The 12,099-nt window shown below is 36.1% G+C and overlaps 1 protein-coding gene across 7 annotated transcripts in view; it reads right to left on the bottom strand.

Moving 5' to 3' along the window:
- Positions 1 to 12,099, bottom strand: part of TRRAP (transformation/transcription domain associated protein) — a 97,282-nt gene that overhangs the window by 18,978 nt on the left and 66,205 nt on the right. For 5 of the 7 annotated variants that reach the window (XM_080382360.1, XM_080382362.1, XM_080382358.1 and 2 more), the window contains 7 exons: positions 9,554 to 9,782; positions 9,060 to 9,325; positions 8,216 to 8,316; positions 5,374 to 5,575; positions 4,077 to 4,241; positions 1,513 to 1,603; positions 148 to 347 (listed from right to left, as the gene is read on the bottom strand). In XM_080382360.1, the coding sequence (XP_080238486.1) occupies positions 148 to 347; positions 1,513 to 1,603; positions 4,077 to 4,241; positions 5,374 to 5,575; positions 8,216 to 8,316; positions 9,060 to 9,325; positions 9,554 to 9,782 (1,254 nt within the window). The remainder of the gene's footprint in view (positions 1 to 147; positions 348 to 1,512; positions 1,604 to 4,076; positions 4,242 to 5,373; positions 5,576 to 8,215; positions 8,317 to 9,059; positions 9,326 to 9,553; positions 9,783 to 12,099) is intronic. The other 2 variants (XM_080382363.1, XM_080382364.1) reach the window with 1 other exon arrangement.

Genomic DNA, 12,099 nt, shown 5'->3' on the forward strand with positions numbered 1-12,099 from the left:
TCAGAACCATCAGCTCTACAAATACATCAGTTTACTAATCAAAACAAAGTTATGTTTTAATGTTTAAAAATAACTCTAGATAAATATTTTGCATTTAACTTTTCCTTAAGTGATACATACATATGAAGGTGTATTAAAGCCAAATACCTCTTCATGCCAATTCTCTCTGAACCAGACCATCTGATCTACGATCCCTTCCAGAGAAGACAAAAGTGTTGGATGTAATTCTCGCTGCATATGCATAATTCTGCTGCATCGCCACATTGGTGCAGTGGCTCTGATTGGGCCAGGATCTGAGGCAGAGTGGGACTGGTTTCCAACTGAACTTGGCTGTTGTTGCCCAGAATCTAGAAAGTAAAAAATTTTAAAAACATAAAAATTACCTTTCATAAACCTGAGACATGTCTTCATGAAGTAAAATAAATTGTTCAAAGAATTTGCTTTAGATTTGCATTAAGTATTAATCATGTATTACCTACGGAAATTCAGAAAAATTGGGGGGTTTAGAAAGAAATATTTGGGGGTTTAGATGTGCATGTGGCAGTATCAAGAATTTGGCAGAGAAACGCCTGTCACTGGATATGAACGTAGTGAAGTATTATGGTATGTGGGCATCTCCTCCTCCTCCAAAGGAGTACTCATAGAAAAATAAGACATTATTTAATTAGTCCTTCAAAATTTAGTGAACCAATTCCCAAGTGAAAAGGCAATTAAACAAACAATGCACTTCATAACAAAGAACACAGAACAGAACGGAGAATTCTTCAAGTGCACTCCTGGGATTCCCAGAAAATTATATGGGACAAAAGAACGATGAAATTCTGTGGAATCACTTGACATAACAGATCGAAATAGGACTTGTTGGAAAAAAAGATGTTGCACAAGTTGTTTAATGTTCTTCCCACCTCCCAAACATTTCTTCAAAGCCTAAATTGATTTTATTTTCTGTAAACTTAGATGCTAACTTCACTTGAACATTCACCTTAAGAAGTTATTACGGAAACGTTAAAGTGGAGATTATTCAGGGAAAGCAGCTTCCCTCACTTGAGTTACATGAACTCATCCTTTGTGAAACTATTTTTAAAAGTTGGACTTACTTGAAAAGAAACTGAATGTCACATGGTTCATGCCTTCAAACAAAATTAGACTACAACATCTCAGAAAACTATGATGCTCATCTGTACCTGTAATCCAAGAATTTTCTCTCTCTCCACCAATTTTTAAAGATAAAAATCCAGTAAGGAATATGTAATTCTCAATAATTAAGTTGACACGGGAATGAACTCTACTTGGTTAATATTTTATTCAAGAAAATTCAAGACAGCTCAAGCCATCTGTACATTTAACTTCACAGGAACAAATGAATACAAGCAAAGTTCGTCAAGATTTTTTTTTCCCTTAGCCTTTATAAATTGGTTATGTTTTCTAGAGAATCAGTTTTCCCAATAAAATCAGGTGAAGCTCAAAATAAGTTACAAAGAACCCAAACAATTTCATCATGATCAAGCTCACCACTTTTGTAGCGCTCTCGCTGTTCTATCTTCAAGGTCAAATAGAGGGTCCTAATGGGGAAGTAGACAGCTTGGGGATAGACCCTTCCCACCTATTCGGAGACACACACAGACATATTTCTCAGTTAAGGAAAACTGACTCTAGACCAGACCAACATGTACAGGCTCTCTTTGTAATTGAGTGCAATCCAGCTCCTTGTTTTAAAGATTCTTTCAGTAACAGAAACTCTTAAGAGGGTGAAATGGTAACTCCCTACAGACACTGCTAAGGCATTCCCTAACGAGGGCTTCCAGATCACGTTGCCTGATAAACCTGAAAACAGCATAATGCCAGAGTACCAGCCAGGCCTGCTCAAAAGATCTTACTCAGGCACGTAATGGAAGAAAAACAGACATCATGACAGTGGTTAGTCTTTAAGTTAGGCCACAATTCCCTGCAAGCCCCATGATACTTGATACAAAGGCCCATTAGAGAGAAACTTCACTCCACCCAATTGTGGCTCTTAGTCTAAGGGGATACTAATTTCACCCAAGGATTAAAAAACGATTTTATGGCTTCCATTAAAAAAAAAAATGCTGAAGAGATACTAACATTCAGCATCCCCTTTAAAATCTGTAAATCTCGGTATCTATTAAAGGAAAGAAACAATGTGTCTAAGTACTACCCACAACAGAGCACACCTGAAGACATGATTAGAGGCTTCTACAGCTACAATTTTACTAAACCAGGGATTCTTTCTCCATCCAAATGGGCTTGGTAAGCGGTAGAAATTTTGCAATGGCATTTAACTGTTCGGTAATATGATATTCGTGGCAGATTACTGATCTGACACACACACGCTTCATGTGTAATTCAAGAGTAAATCACTGGAAGATAATTGTAAGGTTTAGGTTCTAGTACTTCTGCAAACTTAAAGAGTTTTAAATTAGTTAACACTGAAAATTTGGTACTTTTTTATTTTATATTCTTTCAACGAACCTGAAGTGTAACAAAAATATCTGTGATATTTATGAGCCTAAGCTCATAAAGTCCTACAGCAGGACTTCTGAGTAGGCACTCCTAAAATTTTATACAGATCTCAACAAATAAAGTGTCTACAAGTCACTGAAATAATATTTTTCTGTCTGCTCTCAGTAGACAGCCAAGCACATGGTGTTGCAAGACAGTATCAAGCCATACACATCAGAAATTTTGACTTAGCTACGTTGCTTTCTTAAGCTGTTTGGGTACATCGCCTCTTCAAAGTTTCATTTTCATGTTAGGGAGAGAGGGAAGGAAACATACATATACATATGCACACACATACTTATCTAGATTTGTGTACACAAGTATCAATGCATATGCAAACACAGATGGACAGATTCCTCTCTATAAAAATACATATTCTCAGAGCTCTGAAAGAGCAAGGATAAGAGATAGATAGTATAAAAGCAGCTGGATATCACAGGATCACAGAATATCTTGAGTTGGAATGGACCTACACGAATCATGAAGTCCACATCCCAAAAATCAAGAGTGGGGGGAAGGAAAGGAGCACTGTGAGGAATTCAGCACAGCAGTTGTCCTTTGCCAGTTTTCAGGGACCAGTGGAGCACTGCAGGCAGGAGTGACCTGCGGTTCAGGCTACTGCAGCGTCGTTGCGTGTTCACCTGTATGTTAACAGGACTTCGCTATTGCTTTACATTAACCCAAATGAGCAAACATCAAAATGCTCCCAGGTTGTGCACACGCTAAAACACAGCTGAAGTTAGCCCATGAACAGTTAACATCTCTGAACCCAGGCTGGAACCCCGTTCACACTAAGCAATACCAAAACAGCATCTAAAAACACATTAACAAGAAGATGTCACTTATTCTCCCTCAGTCTACAGACATGCTTAAACCAACTTTAAACTGACATACACGTATAAATTCTATTCTTCGATTCTGCTTAAAAACAGACAGCAAAGACAGTAAATTCTTAAAATTCCAAAGCAAGACTAATCAAAATGTGTATCTGTCAGTTCAGAGGTACATATCGAGGAAGTAAGTTCAGTTTCTTCATCTAACTCCTTAAACCTTATCCTTATTTGTCTGTTTGTCATGCTAAACTTCAAGTGAAAACTTACAAAGCCCCAGTAAACATTTCTGATGGTGACAGAGCCTTGTTTTTTAATATTGTCTAATAAACCCCAAAGAATTAATGAAATAGTTTGCCCTTTAGTCACTGAAGTTAACAATTCTTTATCCCTACTCCTGCATTACAAGCATTTAACTCTGTATTTCTAAATATGTTCCGTAATGTTCACAAAAGTCTAATAAATACAACTCCAGAGGGAAAGCTATAACGCCTTATGTGCATATGGCATACAACTTCACTGGGTTTAACCTCATTAAGTAACACTCACTTTGAAATTTAAAATATTCTAGAGAGAAACTGCCTTTGTTGTTTGGTGGTGGGGTTTTTTTCAAACAATTGCATTTTTAAAGCTTGGCATTTTCATAATTTGCTTTGAAAAATCTTTGTCTCTCATCTTGAAAACAAAGATTGCAGACAATAAAGAATTAGCGATTATCTTCCATACCTGACTAATGAGGTTCAGAAGGAGTTTGCCCTCTGAGCCAACCAGGCACGTCAACAGCTGTGGAATCCAGGCCAACCACTGAATGGGTGGGACACCGATACAGTACTTATCTACTGCATCTGCTAAGGTGTTCTTATCATCATCAAAACTCAGTAGCCAAAGAACCTAAAAGAGAATTTCAAGACGACATCTCAGCGCTTAAATTCAAGACACATCAATCATTATGATGCCCAAAAAACACAGGTATTTTATTAGCATTTTAGTGGAGTCCTTGCAAGCATTAAAGTTGTTAAAGCACAAGAACTTACATTCATTATGCCCGGCCAATGTCATTTTTTCTCTTAGAAATTATATTTAAAGGATATAGAAAATAAATATAAGTGTACTACTTGCTATGAAACAAGATAGAAAAAAGTAAATGAACATGACTGCATTCCACAAATTCTTTGGGTATTTGGTAGGGAAGGGGGTGGAAAATGAGGCGTGTTTATAGAATGTAAAATATGCTGTTCAAATAAATTAACTCTGACACCAGAACCTGAGTATTTCTTTGGTTGTTTTTAATTATTTTAACTGTCCACCCCTAATGATACCTTTCCTACAGCTTAATTTAAATGCAAATATATTAAGCACTGACTAAAAATCACTAACAGTTATGCAACCAGACAGGGAGAATAATAAAACTTCAGAGTACTACTGAGGCCACCATTAATCTAAAAAAATGTGTTTGTTTCATGTTCGAAACAGATTGTCTTCCACAGTCTGCTGCCATTTTTTAGCTTTTTTTTTCATGGGAGAGATTGAATATGTCCATAGTAACCACAATACTAACTACAAAGAGCTTTTTTGGATGAAATTTTGTTGAATTACAGTAAAAATTTACAGAAAAGGCATATTTGAAATAAAATGCAATACTTAAGTAAAAGTTACTACGAATTATCCATAGTAATGATAAACACACATCAAATAATGTTACTTTAAAGGACCAAAGAATGCCTTTCTGCAGATATTTCACCCCATTATATAGTAGAAATGCTGGATGTGTTTTGTCCCCTTTCTACCACAAAAAGGTTCCATACCTAAAGAAAACCCCAGATATCCCAATGAAGTAGAGAAACCCAAGATGAGTTACGTGCAGTGACCCAACAGCAACCATATGCAGATTTTCTACCTAAATTACAGCTTTCCATCAGTACGTGCTATTTCTCTAACTGCACAGATGTGGACACTGACCATTATCCCAGCCTCTTCCGAAGGGGCGGAGCTCCAATTCTTTCTAAAAAAATCTAGGTCTTACCTTTGCTAAGTATTTTCTTGATTTGCTCTCATTCTGATGACGACATGCATGAAGGTAGCAAGTAATAGCAGACACACCCAGGTGAAGCTGACGTTCTTTCACAAAAATATTCTCCAGGTAATCACCCCACATTGCCCATGCTTTCACTAGCACATCATGCATTTGCACAGCTGCAGAAAAAGCTTTGTTTGCTTCTTCAGACCTGCATTGTGACAAATAAGAGTATGAATTTTACATTAACAAAAAAGTTACTACACTATGTAAGACAGATTTCTGATAGGGTACTCAATTACATTTTCACATCAAGTTCTCTAGTAAGGTCCCTTATGATTGTTTTGTCTTAGCTTTCCTTAAAGTTCAGCACCTATGAAAGTGCTTCATAACAGAAACAACTACGCAAGTATCTTAGACCTCCTGATATCTCCTGGAAAAAAAAAAAAGTAAAAATTTCCAGGGCACTGCAATAGCACCCAAAGCAATGATACCGGGAGAAAAAAAAGAGTGAATGATAACACAAGAAAAGACAAAGCAAATGCATTAAAAATTGTTCCTCTGCTGAGCAAAAAAGGGAGTAAGAAAAAACAACACTGGGAAGACGTTGTATCAGCTCTTTTGGAGGACTATATTTTATTTAACTGTTCTCCCACCAAAGTCATGAGAGAATTTACAATCAACATTATCTGCAAAAATTCAGTTCCTCATCCCCACAGCTTTAAAAGCTTATTTTAACAGGAAAAGCAAAGGAATGTGTGTTAATCACACAGTTCTTCATAACCAAAAGGTTACTTCTTTGATACTTCTGAAGTCTTCTCTAGGTTTCCTCAAGGTTTTCTAGTCCAAGATTTGGCATTATTCATCCAATATATATGCAGCCCTTGACCCTATGTAACTTTTCAGGCATAAAAATAAACGATGAGAAAACTCACATTACTGAAATGAAGACACTTTTAAAGCATTCCAAGGTTCTGTATTAATAGAAACCGCTTCTCCCTTATAGAAGCAGCGTTGAAATAAGCCATACAAAAGTAACGTAAGGCTTGTTTGACTATTTTTTTTTTTATTAACTGTAATGTATTTTTTCTATAAAAATACTACCTTGGCGAATTACAGTGATTATAGTGATAAATTAGAATAACTATTAAGGCAAAACTGTAAAAAAGAAAGTAACTTTGTCTGTCAAAGCATATATTAGTTTTTATGTTACATTAACATTACTTGCTTTCAGAGGCTTTCAGAGGTTCAGGTTTTGCAGCGAACTACCACAGCAGCAGCCTGATAAGATGACTTGGTACCATTACTTCCCCTTTATAAAAAGGGGGCTTTTCAGTCTGCTTTCTTTTCTCCTCTACAATCCATCATTCCTGACACCCAAGATGACTTTTTAAAAATGGTTTCTAACACCTTGCTCAGCAAATGGGCAGCACAGGGAGATGCCAGAGCAGAGGTGACCTTTAACTTCCAGTATATAGCCAACACACAGGTGATAGTAGGCACACATTCGCAGGTTCAGTGCTGCCACTGTTCTTAACTGTAGCTGACCTGAATTCCCGACCTCAGCTGCAGTGCTAAAAAATGCCTGTACGTTTTTGGTAAGATTAAGAAACTGTAAGTACATCAGAACCATGTTTTAAACAGAATCCTTTATCCATTCTGTCCCAAAAGAACAAATAGAGACAGTTTAGCTGCCTATTACTTTATCTGCATACATTTTAAAAAATTAAAAGACTACGGGGGGAGGTACGCTTCCTTCTCTTTACACCTTCACTGAAACAAAGGTCACTTATGGCCATAAAAAAAACCCACTGCACTTTCCATCAAAGTAATTGCATTCAGCCTATTTAAAATTCTCTCTTGTATCCACATAAGAAGATATTCATCACTTCCTGACTTAAATTGCTATGTGAGGTTGCAGTGTACAGCTTAAAACCTGATGGATTTTATTCTGTAAGCATCCACAACGTAGTGGTAAAGGAATTATTCCACCCATATGTAACACGTAGCAATACTGCCATTAAGTACCATGCATACTAAATGCTGTTGAAATCCAAAGGGTTTTTTTGGCATCACCAAATAAAATTTGACTGCTGAGATACTTGTTTATTGAACTAAAGAGAGATCTTCCTCAAAACAGCAAGATGCCTGTCTGCATAAATCAAAAATATTACAAAAGTAGTTGAGTGAAAGCAAGGCTTTCACCTAGGTGTTTAACTGTCACAATGCAAGATGTCTCCAATACACACGACATCAGTGTTTTCAATTCCATTATCTGAAACTAGCATTGCCTTTCCATACTGCATCACACTCCAGATTCACCTAAGCACTCTGAACTGTGCCACCACACATGTTCCTATGCCTTGACCACTTGCAGCTATTAAAGGGACATATACAATGACAATCAAACAGAAATGAGAGAAACAAAGAGGTAGGTTAATTGGTTACAGATTAAACTTTTTCTTCCTTGGTTTTACATGTGGTATTTACATTAAGAGCATAAATAAAGCAATCTCCTTTTGACAACTACACTAAGATGTCAGTTAGACATCAGTTTGTCTAAGTATTCACAGAACTAGTAGGGGTGGTGTGGTGGTGAAATACAAAACTTTCCAAAAAAGAACTGGTGCAATGTTTGTTTTAACTAGTTCTTTCCTACAATACTTAGAAATACGACCAACCATTACATCTTCAAACTACAAAGGAACTCTCATGTATACTTTCACTTTCTTGCACAGCTATGATAAATTGTATAAACATACGGAATTTCCTGCTCAAATACTGTGCTGAAATACTTCAGTTGCATTTTTCTCAGAGGTGTGCCATTGCCTCTTCCAGCCAACATACTTACTTGTTAATCTGTGCCAAGAACATTCCCTTCAATGCATAAAATTCAGCAGTCATCTCCTTGGTGAAGTACTTCAGATTGGTTGATTCAATAACTTCAAGACCCTATTAAAAAAGCTTTAGTGAGAAAAGCCTTCTAAAATGGAAAGGTTTAAGATGAAAGCACCATAAAACAATAGCCAAAATACTCTCTTGAAATTTAAATAACACAGATTTATAGTATTTCATTTTCATTTTAAAAAATCTGGACTGAACAATTTTAAGTTTCCACCAGCCTACGCAAAACTATCAGATACTACAGACAATGTTCATCAGGTGATCGGCTACCTTTTCCGTCTTGTTTTTTTATGTTATGTTACATTATTATAAGGTCCCAGTTTGCTGACCTTATAATCTTATGTCAGTGGGTTTTGCCTACCATCACATTTTTTCCTTTCCTTTTAACACATACAATTTCACTTCAGTTTGCCAGCATCCCTCACTCACGAGTCAGACACTTAAAACTGACTCAGAGCTTCAGTTAGTCTTACAATAGCGTTTCTTCCTATTGTAAATAATCTAATATTCAAAGTCCCTTCTATTCACCTATCTTGTAAGATTCAAAAAAATGTATTTCCACTTTATTTTTTATTCAGCTAACGTTTAATGTATTCACAGTACTCCATTCAAAGAGGACAATGACTGCTTTTAACTAACAGCATTACTTAAAACAACACTCTATGTACGGTATAACATGGCCAAGAAAACTAGAGCCTGCTTTGTATACAGGCAGTTTATTTAAATCAATGTATCTGATAGCCCTTGTAATTCTCCAGGTTCCACCCACTTCAGAGATAAAGTTACCATACCTGCATGCATTCATTCTTGCCCATGACTCCAGCCAGTTGAAGGTAACATTTAACTTGCTGGCGAATCTTCTGAAAGCAGTCCACAATGGGCACAGTTGGAATTGTATGAATGCGACTCAGGATGTCCAGAGCTACGTTGACCAACCCTTGTTTTCGAGCTATCTTTCCATATTGAATAATTGCCGATGCAGAAGCATGAACTCCCAACATAGCATTATTGGAACTAGGATCATGCTGAGAACTATTTTCATATGCAGTTACAATGGCTAGAAATAAAACATGCAACATTTGTCATGATAAATTAAAATTATATACACAGCAATATCTTACACAGCAATACATATGAAATGATGACTTAAGATAATGAAACATTTCAAAGGAAATTTAATAAAAACAAACATTTGTCAAAATCAAAACCATTCCTGTATGTTTAAACAACAACAAAAAAACATTAAAAGAACTTATTTCAAACAATGTGTTGTCTGGAAAATTACATGATGAATGCATGCTGGACCAGGCAGTTTTACCCTGGTAATGATGTTGTCTCCACATGAAAATGCTGCTCCAGTGGGATAAATCATCTGACACAATAGGTAACCTGTTCCTCCAAGTCTTTACAACAGTCTTCATATCATGTAAGCTGTTGTTCCTCCCCAGATTAGTTGGCTGCAATCCTGCATTTATTTGGGCTGCTTCTTGAAGTTCAATTATTTGCTGCGCTGCCTAGAAAACATTAAACAATATAAACACCATAAAGGATAGTAAAACAAGCTGGCCAATTTCATCGTTAGAAAAAATCTCTATGAATGATGCCACCTTTAAATGATCAAATAAAGATGAAACTGTTTATGCTCTTTTAGGGAGCTGTCTATTAGCTGCATAAATGACCTTTAAACAATCATTAACAAAATAGCAAAAAGGCCAGGAGATTAATTCAACACTTCAGTCATTGACCTGAAGTGTTGAATTCATCCACTGAATCACCAGCACAGTATTTATATGAATGGGTCACTAGTCCTAATAAATAGGCAAATTATTAAAAAAAAAAAATAAAGGTGCCATAAAGTACTTTCTTACATGCTTCCAGAAGGTCCCTGCCTACCTTCAGGCTCCCTCCTTCTCCAGGGATGGAGTAAAAGTACCAAGCAGTTTATTTCATGCATGCCTAATAAAACCTAAGTGCCCTAACATTACTGGGTTGTAAAAAGACATTACTGATCTATACTTAATATTTTCTTCCTATGATACTATTTTTGTTAAGTTTTGTTAAGTTTGCTTGTTAAGTTTCATTTTGGGTAACTATGATGTGTCTTTCATTCATTATATTAAGACAAAAATTCCCTCATCCATCCTTTTATTTTGAACTGCAAATACTTTCACAAATTGCCCCTCAAATGGTAGTGTCTTCCTTTGAAGAGGCAGTTTTTTCTTAAAAAAAAAAAAAAAAAAACAAAAAACCAACACACACAAAACCAAACCAAAACACCAAACCCACAAAACAAAACAAACACAACACAGCAGAGGAAAGAATTTACTGGAATGTACACTTTCCCTTCATCCCCATCCTCTTCCCCACACGCACTTAAATAAAACCACAGGTTAGAATTAAATTCTAGCATACAGGTTTGACCTTACTACATCAACCCTAATCACAGAAAAGTGCAAGGAAACATGCATGCTAAATACAAGGATCAAGTAAAAATACTGACTTCAAAACTTTCAGCAGAACTGGTCATGATCGGACTTCTTGATAGAAGCTTGCATGTACAGAAATACCATCTACATGATTCTGAAGGTGTTACTTTAAGCTATTCCACATACACCTTAGCTTTCAGAAATAAGTTTAGAATGGTTTCTCACTGGTATCTACTATCCTCAAATTAATGAGGGGAACAAACAGAAGATGGCAGTAGTCTCAAACCTACTTAAAGGCAGGAGACATTTTGTTAAAATTTCAACAACCTGAAGGAAAGGCCCACAAACTTTAATGGAATTTAACTACCTGTAGTACAGTAAAACCAATGTAGTATTCTCTAAGCTACCACTTGGCAGATAACAGTTGTATTCATTGTTAATCAAGCAAATAAGATAATTATTTGGAAGGAGAGGAAAAAAAGCGCAGCAGCAGTCCAAATTTAGAGTGAAATCTCTTGAAACAAAATAAATTAAGCAAAGTAGTATTTTCCTACCATCATCTCAGTATCAGCTCTCACAATACCTTAACCTTCATCCTACACTCATTCATCACGTAAATTTAATTTTCTCACAGGTATTTAATCACATACTATCTGATATTAAAAAAAAAGTAATTACTGCAGTGCAAATGCATGTAACTGCATACATTTGTACTTCTGTCAGTCATTGACTAATTTATCATTTCTTCATGAGGGATATATACATATTAGATTATTCTAAAAGCTTGTTTTAATTGATATCTGGAAGCACTTAAATACTTTATTTAGCAAGACTAATCCTTTCAAGCTGCAGATACTGCCATTCTTAGGGGAGGAAAAACTTGAAGTATCAGTGAAGACTTAGCAGTAAAGAATTAAATTTCATCAAGAAGTGTTCTAGTGGTATTCTATCAGCTCAAACAAACAGACTCAGAACGCAAGGTCCTCTGCATTTCTACAGGTAAGGCTCATTCATCGTTCTCTAAGCAATAGCCCATCAAGAAGTGCATGCATCCCTGTTAGGAAATTCCAGATTGTGTTGCACTGAGATTTTCCAGAATTTCCCCTCTGGACATGAAAGGTTCCCTCAACAGTAACAAGAGCTAAACTTTTGCAAATAACAGAATGCAATAATATACCCACCCAAAATGGATCTCACTTCAAAACCCAATGAATGTTCAAGATCTCCAAGTACTGCAGTGCATTATGTATTAGCCCACAAAAAAAGATGAGCCATCTGATCTATTTTTCGATAGCTACCGCTGCATGCTACAAACAGAACAGTCTCAAGTAAACTACAAAAACTTTAAAAGGAATCCAAATTGAAATGCACGTTCTGCAACTTTTAACAAAAAAATATCATTATG

Source organism: Falco punctatus, assembly GCF_963210335.1.
Source record: "Falco punctatus genome assembly, chromosome: 4".
In the NCBI taxonomy this organism is placed as follows: Eukaryota; Metazoa; Chordata; class Aves; order Falconiformes; family Falconidae; genus Falco; species Falco punctatus.